Below are 24,233 nucleotides of genomic sequence, written 5' to 3' on the forward strand. Positions count from 1 at the left end.
CCTTCCAGGCCAGTTAAGGTCAGGAGTAGACTTAGATTGGACCCAACTTCAATCTAAGTTATCTGAAACCAGACTCGACTGATAGGGTGTCAAATCGACCTGTTTGGTTCATAGGTCTGCTCAAATCCCTAGGAGTAGAGAAAAACACAAGTTGTAGATATTGTCGAGAGAGATTGCATCAAGAAGTGAACATCGCACTCACACATAGGGCTAGCAAGGGTTGCATGCCCCGGTCCGGTCCAATCCGCATGACCTTGAAAATGTAGGTGCAAGGCCATGAATTGTGGCTCAAGGTCGCGGCTAGGGCTGGTGCCTATCTCGTTCGGCCATCTTTTTTTGTTATTTTATTTGTTACATGTTTTTTTTTTTACGGCCCCGCCCTATGGGGAGAAGGGCTGGGCCCAGGACAAGGTTGGCCCTAACCGGGTCCAGCACGTCGCCATCCTGACTCACACAGGATAAGGAATGCAGTAGTCTAAGAAATGGTGGAGAGAGAGACTAAAGCTCCATAGGGAAGGAAAAGATGAAGCTAAATCAGTGACTCGCCAGGACCTGAGTCGGGTCGGGCTTTTGACAGAGCACACGGTTTCTTAACTCGAGGCTTTACCAATCAATCCTGCAGATCTTGGTCTGCCACGTGTAGGGCTGGCGTCCAGCTCATCGAAAGCGCGTGAAAAGATCTCCCTCTGGCTTATAGACACGTGCCTACATCGTCACCGTCGATTTTACAATCGCTATCGTCGTTGACTGTGACCGGCTGCTCCGGTCACTTCCTTACACGTGGCAGTAGTTCACGGGCTCAAAATGCGGACTCGAAGTATTTATATGCGCCACTTTGTTGGGGAATTGGAGTCCGGAGTAACCTTAAGTCGAAGCAACGTTAACGGTCGAGCACCTCTGCTGTCCACGTCAGAGTAATTTGCACGACGTTTAAGGAGCGGGAATTTGGGCACTACGATAAAAATTGATTGTATAGCGACTAATAAAAGCCATTTAAATTTTCTAGAGAGAGAGAGAGGAGAGAAGGGAGACTGGAGAGACAAGCTTGGATCAACTGGAACCTAATTTTGGCGCAGTGCTCGTTAATGGCGTTTGATGAGGAGGAGTGATCGGTTTCAGGTGCTTCGTATCAGCGTTTGGTGAAGATTGAGCCTTTTAGGGTTGAATTCCGTGCAATATACGGGGAGTTTGGGCTCCACTAGGGCTTTGTTGGTTTTACTGCATCAGGTGTCGCGATTCGAGGTGAATTTTCAGAGGCTTTGGATTTCTGTAGGTTTAGATGAAGTTTTAATGTGATTTGATGAAGTTTGAGCACTGTGAGGTTGAATTTCATGGAGAATTAAGCGTCATTTGTGCTACTTAGGACCTATTTTGATGGTTTCTTAGTTAAAGTGTGCGCTTTTGCTGTAAATTTCTGTGGATTCATGCCGTGTTTGATTGGAATTAGTGTATTGAGATGCCTGATTGTATGGTTTGGTAGAGTTTGAGTGTGTGGGGATTAAATTCAGTGGAGAATTGAGATCTAGTTTTGTTGTTTAGGGTTTGTAGTGATTGTTCGGTGAGGATAAACTGCTGTTTCTGAAAATTGTGAAATTTATCGAATACGGAATGACCGTATTTGTGCAAAACTCTGCATTTTGGTAGATAATTGAGAGTTCTAGGTTTGGATTTGGTACATAAATTTCAAGTCTATTTGAGGATATTAGAGTCCTTACACGGTTTCTGTGAGTCTATCTGTAAAGAATAGTGTTTGATTCTGGAAACTTGGCCATTGAAGATTTACTCAAAAAACCTAGCCATTGAAGATTCAAACCATGGTTTATCGTTTTTGAATTTGAGTCTTGACAATATCAATATACACATTTGGGGTATTGGGATTTTTGGTTATTGGTCGAATTGAAATGGGTTTCTAGTTATCAGATATGGAATCGGCAAGAAGCTGGTTTCATAAGCTCCAGCATAGAGGGGACAAGGTGAAATCATCAGCCAAGAAGAAGGAATCGGAGAATGGGAAGGATGGACATAAGCCTGCAAGTGAGGAGGCTCCATCAAATACCACCAAGCAGAAGGTTGCGGCTGCAAAACAGTATATCGAGAACCATTACAAGGCACAAATGAAAAGCTTGCAGGAGCGTAAGGAGAGGTAAGGACTCGTTAGATATTGTATGTTAATCAGTTTAAAGATTAAAAAAAAAAATTGGTTTGAGTTTGCCTTGCTTTTGAAATTGTCACATTAGAAAATCATGACACTGACTCATAATTTAAAGAACTTGGAAGATTTTAAGATTGGATAAAGCAATCCTGGAACCCCTTTAAAATGTATCAGCGAAATACCATAACGAAATGCAGATCAACTGAAAATGAAATAACGAATGAGATATTTAATTGAAAGCACTCTTCTTTATTTAATTGGAATTAATTGTATTTCTAGAATTTCTGGAGAGACCCATAACTTTTTTGATAATTCTGAAGAAACCATGATATTGCAACTATATCTCTTTAAAGTCAGAGAAAATATGGTGGTAGAATATAAAAAAAAAGAAAAAAGAAGAAAAGTTGGATGCCCGTGTCAAAGACATTTCGAGTAAATTACCAGTGGCTTAGTTGCTTAGTTTTTCTTTCCTACTGACTTAAAAGTTTGGAATTGCTCGTGATTTGTATAAATTATTTTAATTTGGGTTTGATGGCATTCACTAGTTTTCAGTCGCCTCTGGGATTCAAGTAAGGGCTTTTATATAGACTTATCTGAAGATGGTCATTATTTATAGGAAAAAGTTTATATAAGGTTGCCACCTTAAAATGTAGAATTAAGGTGCAACTTTAAAATCCTTTGAAAAAGGTTGTTTTGATGTTGGAAAAATATCTAATTGATCATTTCAACATCGAGATGTATAGATATGGAGAAAAAAAGATCTTTCAAGTCCTAAAAATAGTATATATTGCAACTCATTATCTAAACCATCCATTTTCAGGATTTTCATGTGTTTTATAGGTCGGCTTGATGTGCACCATTTTTGGAGTTTAAAATTTTATAATTAGAGATAAAAATAGATTCTCACACCATCCTAACATTTTCAACACCAAAATTGTATCTCATGATAAATTTTGGAGGTGCACCTTTATTTGATTGTTTAAGGTTGCAACCTTGTGCAAACCACACCCTTATTTATATTGTTCTTTGATCATATCGTCCTCTTAATAAAGCACCCTATTTTTTAACCTACTTATGGTTACTTAAATAAATTCTTTTGTTGAATTATTGTAAACAAAAGAAGTGTTATTGTGCTTTGCTTACTAGCCTTTGGCGCGAGTCCTGGCAACTTTCCAAATTCTTCCATGTCATTTTTGGGTTTTTCAGTAGCTTGTGAATATGTATACTTATTGTCTTCATTCTCATAAACTGACTTTCTTGAGTCTTATTTTTAACCTCCAGTTTTTTATTTAAACTATTTTTTTTTCATTTCTTTATTGGTGATATAACCACACAGATATCTGTTTATTGATTTGTTCTCAAAGGATCTTTGATTTTCTTTGTTTGTTGAGGTGAATCTGCTTATTGAGTTGCTGTCTAAAACCATATTATTACCATGCTTTATATATGTATATATAATGACATAAAAACAATATGCTTTACTGGAAGTAAAATTGAAGGTGAATTTGATTAAGCTTAATCTGATCGTTTAGAACTTCTATATTTCTTTTTTTACCTCTTTCCTAGACGTTGGATCTTAGAGAGGAAGCTGGCTGATGCTGAGGTGTCAGAAGAAGAGCAGAACAATCTTCTGAAGTACTTGGAGAAAAAAGAGACTGAATACATGCGTCTTCAGAGGCATAAAATGGGTGTTGATGATTTTGAGCTGCTGACAATTATTGGGAGGGGTGCATTTGGCGAGGTGCGTCTTCCATTTCTTTGTGTATATTATTTATTTTTAGGAAAACTTAATTTTAGAACTTGTGTGTTTCTTAGAATAGGCACATGCTGTGGATGAGCATGCTTCTCTTGAACTCCAAGCTACTTTGTTATGAGTGGACTGCACATGCATGTCTCTACTGATGATATGTATTGATGTGCAAAGGACAAAGTCGTAATATCAAAAAATAGTTGGTGTTGGTATGTTGGGAAATAAAATCTTTCTAGTGTCTTTGTCATATGATACAGATAGTGGACCAAAACCTTCCCACATATTTTTTATATCCATTTGCACATGCTCCTTTCCCTCTTGTTAATCAAGGTCTACCATATGGGGAAGTAACAGTAATGCCTTGAGTCCCATGCAAAATCTAAAGCCTTATTACCGAATGTCATATTCAAAGGCCACAATAGCTAATTCATTGCAGTTTTTCTTTACTGTTAAATACCCTGAGAGTTTAATGCCGTGTAAATTTGCAATTTAGGGTGTAAACAGAGAGTAGATGGACTTGTGGGGCTGTTTTCTATTTTTCCTTAATGATATAATTATCAATCATCATCATCATCATTATCCAAGTCTTATCCCAATTATTTGGGGTCGGCTATAGGAATATTGTTCCTTCGTTCTTCTCTATCAAGGGCCATACCCTCAGTAAGACCAATTACTACTTCTATTCTTGTCCTTTTGAGCCTTCCCCTTACCCTTTTAGAGCCTTCCATTTGAATGATATAGTTATCGATGCTAATCATAAATAATTATTATTGATTACAAAGGGATCAAATGAACAATGTTAAAATCTCTAAAGAGCTTAAAAAAGGAAAGGACTGATATAATGATATATTATTGGGCTAAATCCTTGGTAAACTGTCATACAGACCAATGAAATTGCAACATGTTTAACAATTAGGAATAATAGGAAAAGAAAGCTTATTGGGAAGAATTCTGCAGCAGAAGTTCAACCAGGAAGTTTGTTGTTGTCCCCCCCTTTGTCATCTATGTTTCCTCTAACTTGACTAAACCTCTGAGATTTGAATCTAACTTGTAAATTAGGATTACTTGTTTTACTGACAATAGTCTGCAGGGACTGCAATAACATCATCACCATCAATCATCATTTTTTATTATTATTAGGGATATTTTTATCGTAATCCCTCCCCCAAACCAATGTGTCAGAAAACATGTCACATGCACAAAAGCTATCACTAATCGTGCATCCAACCTCCTCTGTGCCTTTTCGACCAAATTCACAATTTTTCTCATAAACTAACCTGATTTTTCCCCTAATTCCCCCGCTCCCTCTCTCTCTTTCTCTCTCTCTCCCTCCCCCTCCCCCCCCCCCCCCCCCCCCCCCCCCATCTCCTCCCTTTCCCCCCTCCCAGACACCAGTGTTTCAAAAAGCGCTAGGCGGCACCTAGGCGGTCGGGGGGGTCTAGGCCGCCTAGAACCTGGGCGGCCCAGTAAATGTTTTTTTTTTTTTGGGGTTTTTCTCTCTCTAAAATAGCCTCTAATGGGTTTTAGGTTTTTTTGAAACCTAAAACCCACAATTTTGCACCTTTAGTATTAAAAAAAAGACCTAAAAGGACCCAAAAATGGCCTCAACGAGCGGCATTTCTGCCCCTGGGAGGGGCGCAGGTCCCGGGCGGCCCCAAGGCCGGTTCCGGCGGCCGCCTAGGCGGGCGTCCGAGGATACCCGCCAAGGCTTGGGCGATGCGCCCAGGCCTTCTAGACCGCCTCGGCAGCCGCTCAGGAGCTGGGCAGTCCGCTTTTTGAAACACTACCAGACACTAGAGTATTTTTGGGAGGAGCTTGGTAGAGTTTCGTTGGTGAAGGCATATTATGATGGGTTTAGTGAAAATCCCTTGAAAGGAGATTAAAGGGGAGTGGACTGATTGTGAACATGGAGCAGTGCAACAACTTTGTCCTTTTGGGAACCATGTGAATCTCCATGCCTTTTGGTCATCTCTTACTTATCTGATCTTAATGTGGCCCTAGAGGAATGCCCAACTGGATTTTTCTCCTCAACCTTTGGTTTTGGCTTCACTTTTTCTTCATTGAAGGATTAGGTCAAGCAGAGGTTGCTACTTCAGGTGTATTCTCCCTTGCATTTACTGAGTCGACAAGCCAGATAGAGAGTCTTGGTCATCCCATGTTCCTCCACATGCTCAATTTTTGCAATTCAATCTCAAACCAGACTTGAAATTCAAGACCATACGAAAATCCATTGATTTGTTCAGATTTGAAGAGAAATTCAGGGTTTTTTTCTCTCTACCACCTCCGTTGCCACTTTATGAGAATCAACCTTTTTCCCTGGCTTCAGTGCTATACTTCTGCCTCTGCATCTTGGGCCTCCAGAAGCGCAATATACACCTTACTTTGAACCTATTTTTTTTAAATGGAATATGTTCATTTCGTGTGGTCATCTAGTAGTTTGCCAAATAACCATGCAGTGTTGTGTATTTTGACAAATTCCACTCCCCCACCCCGCCCTTTTTTTTTTTTTTTTTTTCCAAAATCTGCTTTATAATGATATCTGGCTGTCACAAATGTTCCTTTATTTTGTTTGCTGGCACAAATGCATGGGGATTCAGTCATTCTTCACTTGTTTGATATATATATATATATATATATATATATATATATATATATATATATATATATATATATATATAGATATATTGATTAACTTCTTGAAGGGTTCATTCATGGATTAATGTAATTGAAAAATCGGCCCTGAACTTTTCCAAATAAAAAAAGAAATATGCGCCCTACATTTATGCATGTTACGATATTTGTCTGGTGTGCCCTTTATATGCTAGTTCATAAATTGTTTGTTATTAATTACACTGCTTTCAACTTTTTGGTACCATTCTAATTTCATAATTTGCCTATAACTGTGCAGGTAAGACTTTGCAGGGAAAAGACCACAGGTCATGTATATGCAATGAAAAAGTTGAAAAAGTCAGAAATGCTCCGTAGAGGCCAGGTACACCTAATATCTATCGTTTGAGGATATCTTTGGTGTTCACTTATGAAATACTTAACCTCTTGTTAAATATTCACAGGTGGAGCATGTTAAAGCAGAAAGAAATCTCCTTGCTGAGGTTGACAGTAATTGCATTGTCAAGCTTTATTGTTCTTTCCAAGATGAGGAGTTTTTGTATCTCATCATGGAATACCTTCCTGGAGGAGATATGATGACCTTACTCATGCGAAAGGATACCTTGACAGAAGATGAGGCTAGATTCTATGTCGCGCAGACTGTCCTGGCTATCGAATCTATCCACAAGCACAATTACATCCATAGGTTTGTTTCATACTTGCTAATTGCCTATTAATGAAGCATATGTACCAATTATCTTTTGCTGATACCTTGAGAACAATGATTTATTTTGTTTTGTTTTGTTTTTAACAGGGACATCAAGCCGGACAATTTGTTGCTTGATAAATATGGGCATATGAAGCTTTCAGATTTTGGGCTCTGTAAGCCCTTGGATTGCCGTAATTTCCCGAATCTTAGTGAGAGTGACTATGCAAGTGGAAGAAATTTAAAAGCCTCAGGAGAGAGTGATGGGCGCTCAAACATGTCCCCACTGCCCAGGCGCACACAGCAGGAGCAATTACAGCATTGGCAAAAGAACAGGCGTATGCTGGTGAGCTCTCTATCTTCCCTTGTATGATTTCCTTCATGGAACTAACAAAACTTCTGGACTTAACTACAAAGGTTGCAACATCCTGATGACTTTAGGTAATAAATTTTGAATATAATATACTTCTTTGTTGGATATTTTTTGAATATGACATGCTTAAGAGAGTTTAGTGATATTGAAGACAATATACAGCCAATCTTTCTTACTTGTACATCAATTATGATATTAATGAATTCTGTTATTGATCAGAAGAAAAATTGATGTACAAAGTGGTGAGACTAACACACAATTCATTTGAGGATGGTATGATGTCATCCTATTCTGAGTTTCATGGTTCACTCACTCATCGATCAAAGGCAGTTGCATCACTGCTTTACTCTTTTTTCTAAACAAAATAAAAACCATTAATAGAATTGGAGGCTATACTATTTTTTTACGTTGGATGCTTGCTTAAACAATTGAAGGATTGTTGCCAGTTGTTCTTTGTCTTAGAAGCTTGGCCTAATGATCATGTTTGTATTTTCTTGTTGTGTGGAGAACTTTGAAAGTATATTTTATGTATGTTGCTGAAGTTTTTAGGTTGACTATGAAGTTTTTTGTTGAGTTTTTTTACCTTGTTCTTGATTCTCCTTGATCAGAAATTTTTATGTGACTACATCCCATCCATTTGATTTGAAGTTTGTGTAGACCCCAAATTCATATATTAAAAAAATAAAAAAGATTAATGATTCACAATATTCTGGGCTGCATCAGCCCCCCCTTCATCAAAAGAATTCGCCTTCGAATTCGGCGGCTCGCCTTTAGAGGTTGATCCACGATATGGAATGAGATGCTGGACATTAAAAACATCTGAAGTGCGAATATGGGTGGAGAGCTTCAATTTGTAGGCATTGTCATTAATCTTTTGCATCACTTCACACGGTCCAGTCTTGGCTCAACTTATGATATTCCCTTGTTGGAAATCTATCCTTTGTCTAGATTGCCCGCACAAAATCTCCAACATCAAAAATCTTATGCTGGCGATGCTTGCCAGCGATGGCCTTATATTTGGCATCATACTCCCTAAGTTTGTGAAAGCATAGTTCCAATGAATTGTCTTCAACAGAAAACACAATCACCTTGTTTGCACCAAATAAAACATCGAACACATTGCAACCTCTCAATACACAATATTCGGCACTGACTGATCATGAAGCTCCTTCAGAACAATCCTGGCAAATTTAACATGAGAAATTAGTAAGGGAAAATGAGTTTCCCAATAAGAAGCTTCATTCTGCCATGGTATTCAATTTATTGCTTCGCCTCTATCAAGAGCATGCTTCTTTGTCCAAATAGGGGTAAGCCCATTCTAGTACACCATATCATTCAAGAGATAAGCCATCTTGTCCATAGATTTCCATTGGTTGTAATCCTTGATGTATAAGGCCAGGTATGACAGGAATGCTATAAGCATACTGATTTGCATGCCAACAAAATGGGCAATATATAACTGCCAGCAACAATGGTACTAGATTCCCATATCTAACATCAACAAGGAATATGTACTTTCCCCCAATTTTGATGGGACCCAATTCAAGAAAACAAGAGAGAAATGTTTTACTGCATCTTTCATAGAAACTTTATCCATCACTTTCATGTTTTGTCTACATGAAAAATTGTAGCATTCGTAGCACATATACACAGGATTATTGTACATGAACATACCTGAGATAACTCGCTAACAAACTTTAAAATGGGTTAAGATGAATGCGTTGTAGCTACAACCTCTTTTTGTTAAAACTTGGTGAGTTGTTGTTGGGGCTCTCCACTTAAAACAAAGTAATAGGTAATAGCCAGGTGTAATCACCGCCATCTTCACTATCATAAACACCATCACCACCATTATCTTCGCGGCCAATAGCATGTTTTTCATTGAAAATGGGACTTTCTTCTTTCTTTTCATCAAGACTAGGTTTACCAACTTCATCACAAATTGATTCTTCTACCAAACTCGAATCCTCATCAGGGTACACATCAAAGATTGGTAGTTAGTACCCAAAATCGCTATAGATCACTTTCGGGTCATCTTCGTCAACCGGCTCATCATAGATGGGATCACCTTAATACTTGTTGTCCTCATCATAAACTTTGGGATCTCAACCTTGAGACCGGTTTCCCACCTACTATCCCTATTCATGTGATCAGCTACCTTGTCTCCTTGGAGCTTGATCATGGACGAATTTATGGATTCCTCATTTGCCTCGATCTCATACTCTTGAGACGGGGCTTCCATTTGCACCAAACGTTGACCTATGGTTTCGACCAATCTCCTCAGATTTGCAATCCCTTCTCACGAACTAGCATCACATGCTTTTAGGATTGTTGCTTTTCCTCCTTTGCCTTTGCATGGAGGCCTGGTTGTTGATTTAGGGCAGAAAAATCAATGCTACAGTACTGCGCTACAATAACATGCTACAGTACCGTCCGTACTGATCATCAGTCTCTGATACTAACTTGTGGCAGACCTAGTAGCTTGGAGCTACGGTTTAGGAAAGAAGAAGATAGGGAAGATCCAAAATTAGAGAAGTATTAAAAAACCAGAGAAAAAAGAAGAAACACTTGCTGCTCTAGGGGTTTTTGAATAAAATCCATAACAAGATGACCCATTATGCTTGAGTTCATTTCTTATATAAGAAAATCCTAGACATGATTTAATCTTGGTCATCCATTTGATCTAATCATGACCATTTATTATAAAATACTTTAAATGAATAAAAAGACATAAAAGACTCTAAAAATTACTACTTGTACCTCTAAATCAGTAAAACGATTCGAGTAATAAATAAAAGACATAAAATGATCGACTCCGTGACTAATTTCCCCACATGTGGTTCCTCTTGTAAATTTCAAGCTTGTCTCTCTTATCTAGATACTCGAGGGCAGTATTCTAGGCTGCATCATAGATTGAGGAAGAGCAAATTGATTCTTGTTGGGTTTAAATTGGGTCATTGAAGGAATCACTAAAAGCTTTTCTCAGGTACTCTGGTCAAGTTTTCTAGCCAGTTTGGCAGCGAAGAGGCTGCACATCAATTTTTTTGATGAATGTGGGTGAAGCTTTTTGGCAAGTCAATCACTTCTTGGGGATTGAATAGAGAATCCCTTTTTTGAAAAAAAAACCCATCATTTTCATTGGAATTTTCCATTGGATCATCAATCATACGAAAGGGCAGTCCAGGGTCTCTGGCGCAAAAGAATTTACTTGGGGGGAGGGTGTCCGGCTGGTGGTCATTCACTCTACGAAAAAAAATAGTGTTTGTAGAAAATGTGGTCATTTACCGAAAATAATAATGTTTGTAAGCTTCTCCCATGAACTTGTTTTTTGAGCAGTCCTTAGTGTGAGGTCTCATTTTTTTATAATTTGTTTTCAGAAAGAATGATCACCTTAGCCACGCGTGGAAATTGTTAAACTTTTTTTTGTGTTGACAGTTGATTGATTTTGTGAAACTCTATAGTCTTTTTAAGTATAATTTGAACGCAAGGTTTACACTAAATTGCACAAAGCTGGATCCCAACTGCAGAGATGTATGTGCAAAGGTGTGATGGTGACTAATATGATGATATATGAGGTAACCTCAAAGTTTTATCCTGCAATTCTTCAACCTCCACCCTTTACAACAATTGACTGCATATATATCATAGTGAATCAATGAAACCAGGATTTCAAGTGCCCTAAATGCCATTTCTTTGCTTTCACCCCTGGATGCCTCTGCATTCTTTCCTGTCTAACAGTTGAAGATTTCTATGACTTTATCTCGATATCCATGATAAAGATTTTGTTAGCTAAAGTTTTTAATGGAGGGGATTGGAAATGATAATTTCTTTTAAAACTCATCAAAGCCTCCTGTTTATAGGATAACAATTAATAGGCCTTTTCTCTGCTTGCTTCTCATGTTTTAATCTTTCTGAGCATTTCTCAGATGTTGGATGATTCTCACTATTTCGGAATCGCGATTCAAAAAATTAGGAATCGTGTTTCCTATTTGCAAGAATTGATGTCCCTTCATGTTGGAATCACGTTTCATACTTATATAGAATCACACATGACCCTACTTCTTTTGGTGGTTGCTGGAATCATGATTCCTAAAATTATGGAATCATGATTCCTAAAAATAAGGTATCTTGATTCCTAAAATTCTAGAATCGTTGTCCCCATCAATTTGGAATCAACATTCTCACTATTCCGGAATCGTGATTCTTCCCATATTGGAACCCCTTACTAGAATTGCGAACCAATTCCCTCCGGTGTATGAGAGAAGTATTCAGAAAATATATAAATTTACCCATTACTACGAGATCGAATTTTGATCTGTATATACTCATTCCAAGACTCCAAATACTAATGTCAACCTTTATGATATCTTTGTGGACAATCCCATACAATGGACTCGGTCTATCGATACCCCTAATATACCTCCAAGGTCTGGAGAACAAGGGCAAGCTTCCTTTATCTCCTTTCCTTGAATTATAAAATAAGTACATGACATAGTAATTCTTCTTTGTTAAATGTAGTTTTGAGTCTTTTGACTTTTGAAAATTGAGTTATTCAATTTTTAGTCAATTTTTTTGATATTTAATGATTAATTTAACCTAAAACATCACACATGGCACGTCGTTCATATCCTTATTATCTTCTTATTTTACTTAAAGAAAAACATTTTTATCCTCTTATTCAACTTGAAGAAATGACGGTGCCCATCATATATTAAACATTATTACATTAGTAGTTTAGTGCCCACACCAGTTACCAAACATTATTAAATTTGAAGGAACATATTTTTTTAGTATTATTTATTCTTGGTAAGAATTCTTAAAAAGTAACATGAAATGAAGGATGGAAATTAGTAAATAAGAAAATAAAAAATTTAATATGTTACTTATATTTTAAAATTTGATTTTATTGCCGTGTGCAACAACTTCAAATTCTCTCACGCTGTCATACATGTCGTACTCACTCATGATTGAACATCGAAGGGTTTCTGCTCTCCCTATGCTCACATTGCTTCCTGACAACATGGACTCGCAATTCTTTAATACTTTGAATCAACATTTAGCATAAGTAGAATCGCATTGTTGTGTAGCAAGCAATCACGATGTCTGCAATATAGAAACTTGATTCCAAACAACATGGATTCACAATTCCAAAAAAATTGGAATCAACATTTGTCACAAGCAGAATCACATTCTTATGTAGCTAAGAATCATAAAGTCCTCGATATGGAATCTTGATTCCGGCAATCCAAGAATCGAGATTCCTAAACTGGGTGGAATCGGGTTCTCCAAAAAATGAAAACATGATTCCTTTCTTTTAGAATCGACTTTCGCTTGGGGAAATGCCAAATCGAGATTCCGTTTACCCTCATAGGCGATTCGGGTAACTATATTTCAAAATATGCTTATGAACATCTCGCTGTTTGAGTGGTTTTTGTATCACACTTAGGTGTTTAATGGGATGACAAGTGTCTTCTTAGGATAAGCTAGGCACACAAGTGCAATTATAAGCTTGGGTCTGGATGTGGACTCAGATTGCATAAAGACATATGGCAAGTTGGCCTAGTAAAAGTCCTATACGATCCTCTAGCATGGACGCCAAACGTTTGATGGTTCTGAAGCCCTTGGTGTTCAATTGATCTCTTGGGATCCAGTTGCTATGCTCACAATATGGCTTACGTGGTGGAAGTTGACAAGAGCAGCTCTGCATGAAATCTTGCACAAGCGGGACTTGGAAGATAGTTGATCAGGAGCTTTGTGCGGTCGGAACCAGTCACCCTGGCCTGATAATGAAGTCATGTGCGATGAATTTTGGTCATCTAGGCATAACTGTTAGTGCATGCACATGGCAATGCCATGAGAACCTCGGTGGTTCAATGGAAACTTGATGAACCTAGAAGACAACCATGGGCATCAAGTGTTCAACATGCTGTCTGGTGAAATGATCAATGTGTTGGGAGCTGAAAGGCTATACCAAGTGCTTGATGGTCTTCTAATAGTCATGAATGAGAGAGAGGTCCTTGTTAACATGTTTAGTCATGTAAGGTTAACATTATTAGAAACAAAACATGTTTAGTCATGTACGCTTGGTGTTTACTATTGTACAATGAGTCAAAACTAATTGTCCATGTCTGGGGATTTTTCAATGATCCTTTGGTTATCAAAAAGCTCGATACACCCACGAGATATTTGTAGCATTTTTGGCAGGTAATATCTGCAACCATGGTAATATTGGAAATTAACATTTTATTCTATTAATGATTGTTTAGATGAATGAGGAAAATATATATAATACAGTTGGACTCATTGCATTCAAGATGCATTCCAAATGCTCAGCAAAATGCCCGTATAGCTTTGCCATGAGCCCCAGACCTCTGTATTAGAAAGACGAAATGGGCCCATGGAACCTTTTCCTTAATGTTTGGGATGACTATTCTGGACATGCTTTGACATTCTTCACAATCCTCACACAATTTGAGTGGGCCCCAATCATAATCGACAATTCTGAATAGCCAATGGGATTGTTCTTTGATTGCTCCACATGCATCATCATCATCCGAGCGTTAATCCCAACTATTTGGGATTGGCTGCATGAATCCTATTATTCAACCATTCCACTTGGATTAGGATTCATGAGGGATGTGGCAAAAGTTTTTCATTGGCTGCCAACTTAACACAACCCTCCTCCTTTTTCATCCGGGCTTGGGACCAGCAATGGTGGAGTTCTGCATGCATATGTTGTATAAAGGCTTGTCCTAACATTTCGATGTGTACAACGTCAACAATGTTTGCCTACATGCAAGATTTATTATGGCTGTTGATTTCTAGTGGTTGAGCTATGAATGTGCAAGATTGGCTTTCGACAATATGCCTATTATGGGGACTTATGGCCTCATTAACGGTATGGCCCATAGCGCAGAATGGCGGACCAGGATTGGTGTAGCCGACCCCAATTAGTTGGGAAAAAGGCTCTGACAATGATGATGATGTGGTTCATGACTTCATGTTATAGGTGACATATACCGTGTATAGCTCATGTTCTATGTGACTTATGTCTTATGCATTCTATAGCTCATGTCCTTTGTGACTCGTTCTTAACACGGCTTATACTTTGTGTGGCTCATGTCCAGACGACTTACGCTTCATGTGGTTCATGTCTCAATTGATTCTTGCTTTGGGATGCATGTCTTGCACAATCTATGCCTTATACGGTACTAACTGTTCTCCAGCAACTGTGATGGTAGACATGCATGTGGTGGCTCATTGCCAAGTATTGAGAAGTTCAGGCCCTACTTCTGAGCTTATGAGTTTGGATTAGGAGTCGGGACTGATTAGATAGAACCTGAGGGTTCGATGAAGAATATCCCCTTCGAGACTCTCTTTAGTTGCTTTGAAATCATGGTACTGTAGCCACAATCCAGAGCCGCATAAATGGGCAATTGTTTGCCCATATTCAAGTGACGATAAGTATAACCCTTGAAATGCGGATCTTGTTGGACACAAAAGCCCACTTCTTGGGGAATCTGTCCATCTATCTATCCAATGTCCTGAGATCTCTATCGTACTCTATCTCCAGGATTTATCTCCCACTCTTTGATGCCACTTGCACACTTTCTTGGGAGTATTTTCTGATTTCTATGGGCGTTTACCCCACTCTCTCATCATAACTGCCTACATACTCTCAATAACTGGTATCTCCGGCTGAGACATATGATGCTTATAAACGAGCTAAGAGTACTCAGCTGTGAGGAATAACACCGACAAGAAGAAGAAGAAGAAGAAGAAGAAGAAGAAGAAGAAGGAGATCAAACAATGAAAAGAGAGAACATGGAGAAATACGGGAATGGGGTTGAGGTCATGGTGGCAGCACCACTTGAGCCTCAGCTACCGGTCTAGGTTTCGACTCCCACTAACGCATTAGAAAACTGCTAATTATTTCTAAAAACGGGTAGGGGCTTGTATTCCCCACTGATCTACCCAAAAAAAAGAACATGGAGGAATACATAGCGAGAGTTTCATTCATTAGAGAGGGCTTTAAGGGAAAAACAGAGAATATATAATGATCATAGTGCTGATCTTTTGGAAGGATGACTTTGTTTGAAGCAAGGTATCGGATGAAAAATGCTTGTGATGTACCTATTTCGTTCTTCTTTATTATGATTTTAATTTTCTTCCTTTGTCGACGTAATAAATTGAACAGATGTGTTCCTCTGTGTGTTACGATTGTAATTGATGTAAGATAAACAGGGTGTCTCTAGGTAGACTGCATTCCCCAGAATCTAATAAAAAGTCTCATAAAAGGATGAACTTCGGTTGTTCGATTTGTATTGCTTTCTTTAATTTATGTTAAAGGTCTACATTTTGAGCAAATACTTGCCATGATATGAATAAAAAATTGGCCCCATCAGGGAGCACCATGAGATCAGCCCAAAATACATTTAACCATATTTCACTGGGTGTGTTCTAAATTTATTCAAGCATTGCATTATTCTGCCAATTATATTCATTGTCTCCTCAGTGTCTTTTGATTTTCTTCAACTTGGAACTATTTCGTTTACATCGATCTCCGTTCTGGTTTTACATTTACACTTGAGCTTAACTAATGCTAAGAACTGCAGGCTTATTCCACAGTGGGTACACCTGACTATATTGCTCCAGAAGTTTTACTGAAGAAGGGATATGGAATGGAGTGCGACTGGTGAGTGATGTTTCCATTGTTCTTTCTTTTCTGACTTGGGTTTATTGCTTATCATTGCCCTAAATCAATATAATTCTTACCTTAATTTAATTTCTTTTCTTTTTCATAGGTGGTCACTTGGAGCTATCATGTATGAAATGCTTGTGGGCTTTCCTCCATTTTATTCGGATGAGCCTATGTCGACCTGCAGAAAGGTATACTGAAGCTTGCGTTTGCCACTAATAATCTTCACTTTCAATGGTTCAGAAAAATGTGTGTAAAATTATGGAGTAAATTATGGATTAATGGAAATAAATGTGATCTTGAATAATTTAGAAATAGAACAGCATAAGGGCAATGGGAGGGAAGGAAATTCCTAGGCATAATCTTTTATGTAATTTCTTGGTAATTTTCCCTCACATTAATACTGATTCATTATCTCGATTAGAATTCTCTCTCATGAATCGTTTTGTGTTTTTGTTTCTAATAACTGCTGATGACAGTATAATTTTATATCTATACCTGGATGTGCATCTGCTCTGTGTCATGCTGGACAAAATCCTTGCTTTAACTTATGGCACAATATTTCATCAAAACAATGGCCCATTATGATTATATGGAGAACCATTTTATTTGGTGGCCCATGTGCAGTTTCTGAATAATCGCTAGCGCGCAAAGTTTATATATTGCTGCTTAATCTTTTACATTAATACCTCTCACTTATTCTCTCATTATTAGATTGTGAACTGGCGAACTCACTTGAAATTTCCTGAAGAAGCAAAGTTATCAGTTGAAGCTAAAGATCTGATATGCAAACTTTTATGCAATGTCGAGCAGAGGCTTGGGACCAAAGGAGCCCATGAAATTAAGGTTTGTTAGAGTCTGATTACTCTTAATTTGTGATTCTCTGTGCTTCACAATTTACTAAATGATATTTCTGTTTTTTATAATTGGACTTCAGGCACATCCTTGGTTTAAAGGAATCCAGTGGGACAAATTATATCAGATGGAAGCTGCTTTTATACCCGAAGTTAATGATGAGTTGGATACTCAAAACTTTGAAAAATTCGAGGAGGTTAGAGATGCCTTTCCTTTTGCTGTTTTGACCCCCTATCTATGTGCAGAGATCTTGTGTCTCGGTTCAAGCCAACTTGCTTAGCTAACACTTGATACATACATTCACACATACATGCCCTCACAGAAACACAAAAACATGTGCATGCATATGAGTATGGCTTTTTGGGTGGCAAATACATTCAAGGATTGAATATAAGAAAATTGGAGGTCAATTAATAGCAAAGAATGTAACATCTGTTTTCTTCCCCGTTTTAGATGTTTGCTTGCAAAACAATGTATTATCTCAGTGAGACTGGGTTTTGCCTGGAAGGAGTTAAAAATGGCTTTTTTGGCTCCATATATTTTATGATAGATCTTCCTATTTTCTGTAAGTAATTTATAGTAGCAGCCTTCCTGGGAGTCATCCACCTTTCTGATTAGGCCTGGCATGGTCAGGCTCGGGTTGGGCCTGGCCCTGCAGGCCAGAGTCCTGGCCTGGCCTGGTGGAAGGATCAGGCCTGGCCTGGGCCCTGTCTACATGTGTTTTGGACCTGGGCTTAGCTGGTCTGGGATTACTAGGTGCGCAGGCCTATCTGGATGTTACCTCTGTTTTCGCTGAAGCAATTGTGATGCATTAAACTGGCTATGCATGAAGGGTCTTGCCTGGTTTTTACTTTAATTGTTTTCTGCTAATCTAGGATGCATTTATTTATAGAACATTGTTTTGGTGAGACAGCCGACTCACCTATTCTTCCATGGTCCGTTGTGCATGCATCCATATCTAAGATGAACGTCAAAAAGTGGTGTCTCCACTACAAGTTAAAAATGAGTGGTGGAAAGAGATTTTTTTATTTTTCAAAAGAAAAAACTTCCAGATTCATGATTATCATCATGGTTGAGATAGGCGAACCCTATAATTTTGGATCCAAAATCCGTCTTTAAGACGGATTTTGACCACACATCAATAGGTGAGTCGGCCGACTCGCCAAATCATCATCATCAGAGCCTTTTTCCAACTATTTGGGGCCGGCCGACTCACCAAATAGTTGTCCTTATTTATAACAAGGATTAATCTGGTGGAAGTTTTTTCTTCCAAAGAAAATAGGATTCATGTGATTGCCAATCTTTTGCTTTTATTTGAATGCAGTCAGGGCCACAAATGCAAACTTCATCAAAATCAGGCCCATGGAGAAAGGTACTTTCAATGCTTCATTCTAATTTTGAAGCCTATTTTGTTGCATTTGTGTTGTTTCTATAATCCCAGCCTCTGAGCATCTCACCATCTTGTTCCATATTTTCACCAAGAACCATTCTCTTAGAAGTATGTGAAATGGGTTCTTCCAATATTTGATGGTCATGCATTTCATTTCTGATAAACGTGAAGGAAGGGAATATTTATGGTGTATTTAAAATATATTCAATGGAACTGCTCTTGAGAGGCTACCATATTCATGCAGGAATCTCTTTGATTCTTGCGCTCTTTTTGTTGATACATCATGCCCTTTTGTTCTATTAAGGTTTAGTATGTGGCACCCCATATCTTGCCTTTTTCCTCAATTTTCTTCAGAAAAATGAGGTAGCTATGATTTGATAATTTTAATAACAAGGAACAGAACATTCTCATAGTTACAATCCTCTCTTCGTATAATCTTATTAGACTTTTCTGTCCCTTACATTGAATTTCCTCAAATTGTTTTTCTTTATTAGGAACAATATCCAAAAAATTTAAAATTTGTTGATGCTATCTTTTAACTCTTGGATATATTATCTCTTGGATGTATTTTACTTGTTGAGATTCACAAAATGGATTTTGACATGTGATACCTTTATTATGTATGCTTTTTGTGCCGATGCTGATACCGTAGGATACCGGTGTAGTGAGTTGCATATGAAATGATAACCTTAAAATAAACATATATATATATATATATATATATATATTGAATGATATAAAAGTTTAATAATATGAATAAAATATTAAAGTATATATGAGATTAATTTTTATTCAATTTCATGTTATGTTTATAGTGAAAGTATATTTATAGTAAAATATATAGTTGGAAATTTTTAATGGTAACGTGAGTTTATTAAGGGAAATTTATCAAAATACACCTAATTTTTCAACAATTTAACAGTTTATCCTTTTTCAATTACTCCAACTTATACTCATGTGTATCTTTGTGAGTATTTTGAAATTAATTCTAAGGGAAATTTATAGGTAAGTCCTATTTTATCTTTGATATTTAAAAATAGTTCCGTATATTTCATATTTTACAATCATATGTACTTTTTCTGGGAAATTGTTACAATCATATCTACTTTTTAGGGAACATATTTTAAATTATTTTATTAATGCTTTTTATTGTTGTATGATTTTGAGAAGTATGCATACAATCATATGTACTTTTTCTGGGAAATTGTTACAATCATATCTACTTTTTAGGGAACATATTTTAAATTATTTTATTAATGCTTTTTATTGTTGTATGATTTTGAGAAGTATGTGCATACTAAATTTGAGCTTAATATGATGTATAAAAAAAGATAAAATCAAAACACACTTTATGTTCTCAAAAAAGGGGTCTCGATTGTAAAATATGAAATACATGGGACTAGTTTTAAATATATAAAAAGTAAGACAGGATTTATCTATAAATTTCATTAAGTTATGGTATGATGTTAAATAGTTGATCTCTTATGTGTTTTGTATATTTCGATAAATGCCTTTTATCCTTAAATCTAACTTTTTAAATTTCTTTGTGATAAATTTTTAAATCAAATTGAATTTTTAAAGATATGGATATATTTACATAGCACAGACTTCTTAACCAAGTCCCTCTAGTTTATGTTGCCCTTGATTTTCCTTCGAGCGGGAGTTTGAAGGTGTGAGCCAGAAGAAGTGACTCTGGAACTGATAAAACTGGCTGCAAACTCTTAGCAGAGTCAGGATGGCATGGCCAAATTACTAGTTAGTTTAATTTTGGAGATATTCATGGAGTTCCATGTGCTTGTGCCCCAGACTGGCAAAGCATTTTGCTTACTATCTCCAAACTGGTACTTCCATACGATTACTTTTAGCATTCAGAAGAGCTAGAGATTGGCACATGCTGCCAACTTTGCTGTTTTTTTTAATTAACATACTTGAATGCAGCAGGAGCAGGATGTATAAAATAATCTACTTCTCTTGCACTTTGATACAGACAGAACTTCCCTCACACCTTAAGAAATACCTAAAAGGGCTCTAAATGAACAAGAAAGATAAATATATAAGTAAGAAATTTAAGGCATCGTCCTTTGCGTATGGACATCTTAAAATTCCCTCGCCAGTTCTATATAATTCTCCTCACCTTCCACGTCTGTGAGCTTTAGCTGACCTCCCAAACTTACAATTTCTACCTTGTCACTTGTGCACTCAACTACCTTAATTTCCTTTGGATACCAAGGAATCAAGCTCAGGAAAGAAACTTGTGGGCCCATTTATCCACCTGCTGCCCTCTCTCCCTGCATGGACAGATGGGGCCCAAGTCGGAGTGATTTAATGCACAGATGCAGACCAAGTCGAAGTTCCTAAAGGGAGGATGACACGGTTGAAACCCCTAGCTCATGAGATGCTCAGGGAAGTAGTGGTGCCTTAGCTTAAGAACGAGATGATCAGGGAATAGGAAAGCCCCAATGTTCTCTCCCAAGGTGAGGACCGATGGGAGTGCAGTCCTCCTGCATGGACATACACTCTTAACCTCACTAATATGAAATATCAAATGCCTTCCTTGGGTTTTCCTACTGCTTGATTCAAAGCAACCGGTAGGTGACCAATATCTTTCCTCCCTACCAGTTGTATTGAGTGCTGCAAATTGAAATTGGAACATTCCAATGGGATTGCCCAGAGTTAGGGGTTGCCTTGCTCTTTTCCCCACTCTTGATCTTTGTTTCTTTTCGGACCATTGGTGGCTTTGGAAAGATTAATAAATGTTCCAAAATGTTTGTATGGTTTTGTGTGAAGTTATTTCCAATAGGGGAAAAAAAAAGAACTTGTGTAGGTATGACTTGTGATGCTTTATTAAGACTATGGACAATAAGTCTGACATTAATTTCTTTCCCCACCTAGGACCTCAGGTTCCTACCCAGTGAATGCTTCTGGCCCCAGGTACAAGTTTCTTATTTTGACGACGCTTTAGGTGGTCGATATGCACATTAATATAAGGTATTCTAGATAGAACTGACATACTTTGGTGGTGATATAAGTGGGAGAAGAGGGTTTTCGACAATGTGTTTTTGCGCAATTTTGTTGTCTTGCACATGGGGTTAGAAGCATTCACTGGGTAGGAACTTGGGGTCCTAGGTGGGGAAAGAAATTGATGTCAGGACTTATTGTCCATAGTCTTAATAAAGCATCACAAGTGATACCTACACAAGTTCGTTTATTTTCCCCTATTGGAAATAACTTCACACAAAACCATACAAACATTTTGGATATGGAATGCATATGTAGGATTTGACTTACAGATGTGGTATTGTGATGGTCCTCATTTGTGGATGAGCAAGTGGTCTGCCCTTAAAGAGTCGAGAAGCTTGGAGGCGTGCATGTGGTTACTCCTTTGCGGCAAGCACATCGATGCATGCATACATTAAGTAGGCCCTCTTGTGTTGCTTGGAAATACTTTGTGAATCCTTGAAAGTGTATTGTGCTTCTATCTTTTCCCTCCCTTTTTCTGGACACTTGCTATTGGAATATTGCGCTTGTTAAAAAGGAAGTGGAACTTTGTCATTAATGTCTCCACTGAAAGCACTTGAGTCCATCTTGATTTCCTGACTAGATCATTCCCACAAAGATGCATACATGTTAAAAATATGACTCAGGGATGAAGTCCATTAAGGAAATTATCCAAAATAACCTTAGAAGGGGTTTTAGTGATCACGTTTTGGGAAATAGATGAATTCTATGATGCAGATTTCTTTTATCAGTCGTTAAGAAGGAAGAAAGCTTTTGTTTGCAGTGCCATATAGGTATGAAAACTCTTATGAGGGGGCTAAATGATTCCACATATCCACCCTGGACCTATTTATCCTCTGCCAAAAAGTTGACTTTCACAGGTATATTACTATATGACAAATAATGTTTTGAATGAATCTTGGATGTCCCCCAAAATCATGGGTTTCGAGGTACCATTTTAATCTAATCTGAAAACATTTCAAGGATCTAATTCCAGGATGTATTTGTGCGTTGGGATTGGGTTGAAGTGTTTGTTTCTCACTTCATAACTGGAAAGTCCTGCTTCTTGCTCCTACACTCACGATGCATAGATTGTTTTGAGAACAAACCTAATACATCAAACAACTTGGTATCTTTGCTTTGGCTGGGCAAAAAAAGAGGGGTTGGTGAGCTTGTTTGGTCCATTATTTTGTTTCTTTGGACATGGTGAACAATTCCTCTAATCACTTTCATGTAAGTTCACTTAGATGTGTGTAACTCAGTAGTCAGTACCAAAGACTCCTGTAACTGGATATTTCATGACAAACCACATGTTGGGTAAGCATCTGAGCAATTTCTTTCCGCCCAAACGGGATATCAATGTCCATTCCCTGCATTTTCTTTAGTTACTAGTTCTTGAAGTTCTCTATTCCATTGTCATCCCTTGTGTTTCTTTTCTCGTGGTGATTTATTTCATTTAATTCTTTGAGGTTTACAGTCTTATAGTGTGCCATTGGATTTGTTCCTACCAACTGAAGTGGAATGTAACGAATGTAAAACCATATTCTATTAACAAAACAAACTTCTGTTCATACCGCTGTTACTTTAAGTGACTAATGTAACCTCTGTGGTCTAACAGATGCTTTCTTCGAAAGATGTGAATTTTGTGGGTTACACTTACAAGAACTTCGAGATTGTCAACGACAACCACTTACCCGGCATTGGTCTCTCTCTCTCTCTCTCTCATACACATGTGTGGCCGCCCGCGCTTACATCTCTCTCTCACACACACATGCACATGTGCTCTCTCTCCCTCCCCCTTCCTGCCCCCCTCCCCCTCTTTCTCTCTCCCTCTCTCTCTCTCTCTTCACACACACCCACACACACACAGGCTTACTCACGGATAGCATACACGCACATGTTTATATGCTTCTCAAGTGAGCATTTCTCTTTCATTTCTCCAGCTGAATTGAAAAAAAAGAGTAAACAAAAGAGGCCCTCAATCAAATCTTTGTTTGGTATGATCTCTCTCTCTCTCTCGTGAGTACAATGAGAAGCAAAGAAAGCATTTCAAAACCTCATTATTTTGTTTTGGTTGGTGTAGACCCCACGGCCGCCACTAACCAGCCTGCACAAGGAAGCTTCCTCAACTTACTGCCCACACAATTAGAGGTTTCTGAAAGCCCCGAACCCTCTCCACAATCGAACTCTCACTCATCATATCAGCATCAATCTCACCAAAATCACAGATGATCCACCGAGTTTGTTCAGAGTTAAATTCTGCCTTGCAAATAAGATTTTTGAAGGAGGCCCAAAGGCTTTGAAGCATCAGACCATCTTCATCCATCTCTCTCTAGAAATCCCAGGTAAAAAGAGGGGTAAAAGGGGGTGATGGATTTGATGCTCTGTAAATGTGTTTCTACTGTTTGATGACTAGCAGGGGTGGCAGCGATGCCCTCTGATCTGAGCTTTGTGTCATATATGGAATCATGGATTTTATTCATAATATAAAAAGAATCATAATTCTTTTTGGTTTCTTGAAGTAATAAACTGTACTGGTAAAGCATGATATCTGATACATGCGAACCAACTATGATGGGAAAAGGACAGGCACTGAGGAGAGAGAAAGAGAGGGAGGGCGTGTGGATGATGAGGTCAAAGGTCACCTTGAACAGGGTGTTGGTCCTTTGATGGAATAGGACTCTCTCTCTCTCTAGATATTTCAT

The 24,233-nt window shown here is 38.0% G+C and overlaps 1 protein-coding gene across 2 annotated transcripts; it reads left to right on the forward strand.

Annotated features, from left to right (window-relative positions):
- The first annotated feature begins 992 nt into the window (after window positions 1-992).
- On the forward strand, window positions 993-24,042 carry LOC18443324 (uncharacterized). Of its 2 annotated transcripts, XM_020672717.2 has the most exons (14): window positions 993-1,242; window positions 1,921-2,143; window positions 3,719-3,893; window positions 6,811-6,894; window positions 6,974-7,215; window positions 7,324-7,561; window positions 16,204-16,283; window positions 16,393-16,477; window positions 17,001-17,132; window positions 17,224-17,337; window positions 18,466-18,513; window positions 23,147-23,231; window positions 23,472-23,525; window positions 23,612-24,042. In XM_020672717.2, the coding sequence occupies exons 2-14, from the start codon at window positions 1,923-1,925 to the stop codon at window positions 23,758-23,760; spliced, it is 1,707 nt and encodes a 568-aa protein (XP_020528376.1). In that variant the 5' UTR covers window positions 993-1,242; window positions 1,921-1,922; the 3' UTR covers window positions 23,761-24,042. The 2 variants fall into 2 exon arrangements, with proteins under 2 accessions (XP_020528376.1, XP_006853287.1); XM_006853225.4 differs by having other exon boundaries at window positions 993-2,143.
- The last annotated feature ends 191 nt before the right edge of the window (window positions 24,043-24,233 follow it).

The sequence above is a fragment of the Amborella trichopoda genome, chromosome 2, assembly GCF_054954075.1.
Source record: "Amborella trichopoda isolate Santa Cruz 75 chromosome 2, AtrichopodaSantaCruz75HAP2 v2.0, whole genome shotgun sequence".
Lineage (NCBI taxonomy): Eukaryota > Viridiplantae > Streptophyta > Magnoliopsida > Amborellales > Amborellaceae > Amborella > Amborella trichopoda.

Bases quoted from the DNA above. Each gene is read 5' to 3' on its own strand.
- LOC18443324 (XM_006853225.4), top strand. From the start codon at position 1,923: ATGGAATCGGCAAGAAGCTGGTTTCATAAGCTCCAGCATAGAGGGGAC. The intron at 2,144-3,718 runs GTAAGGACTCGT...CCTCTTTCCTAG, and splicing joins TTGCAGGAGCGTAAGGAGAG to ACGTTGGATCTTAGAGAGGA. The intron at 23,526-23,611 runs GTATGATCTCTC...TGGTTGGTGTAG, and splicing joins CTCAATCAAATCTTTGTTTG to ACCCCACGGCCGCCACTAAC.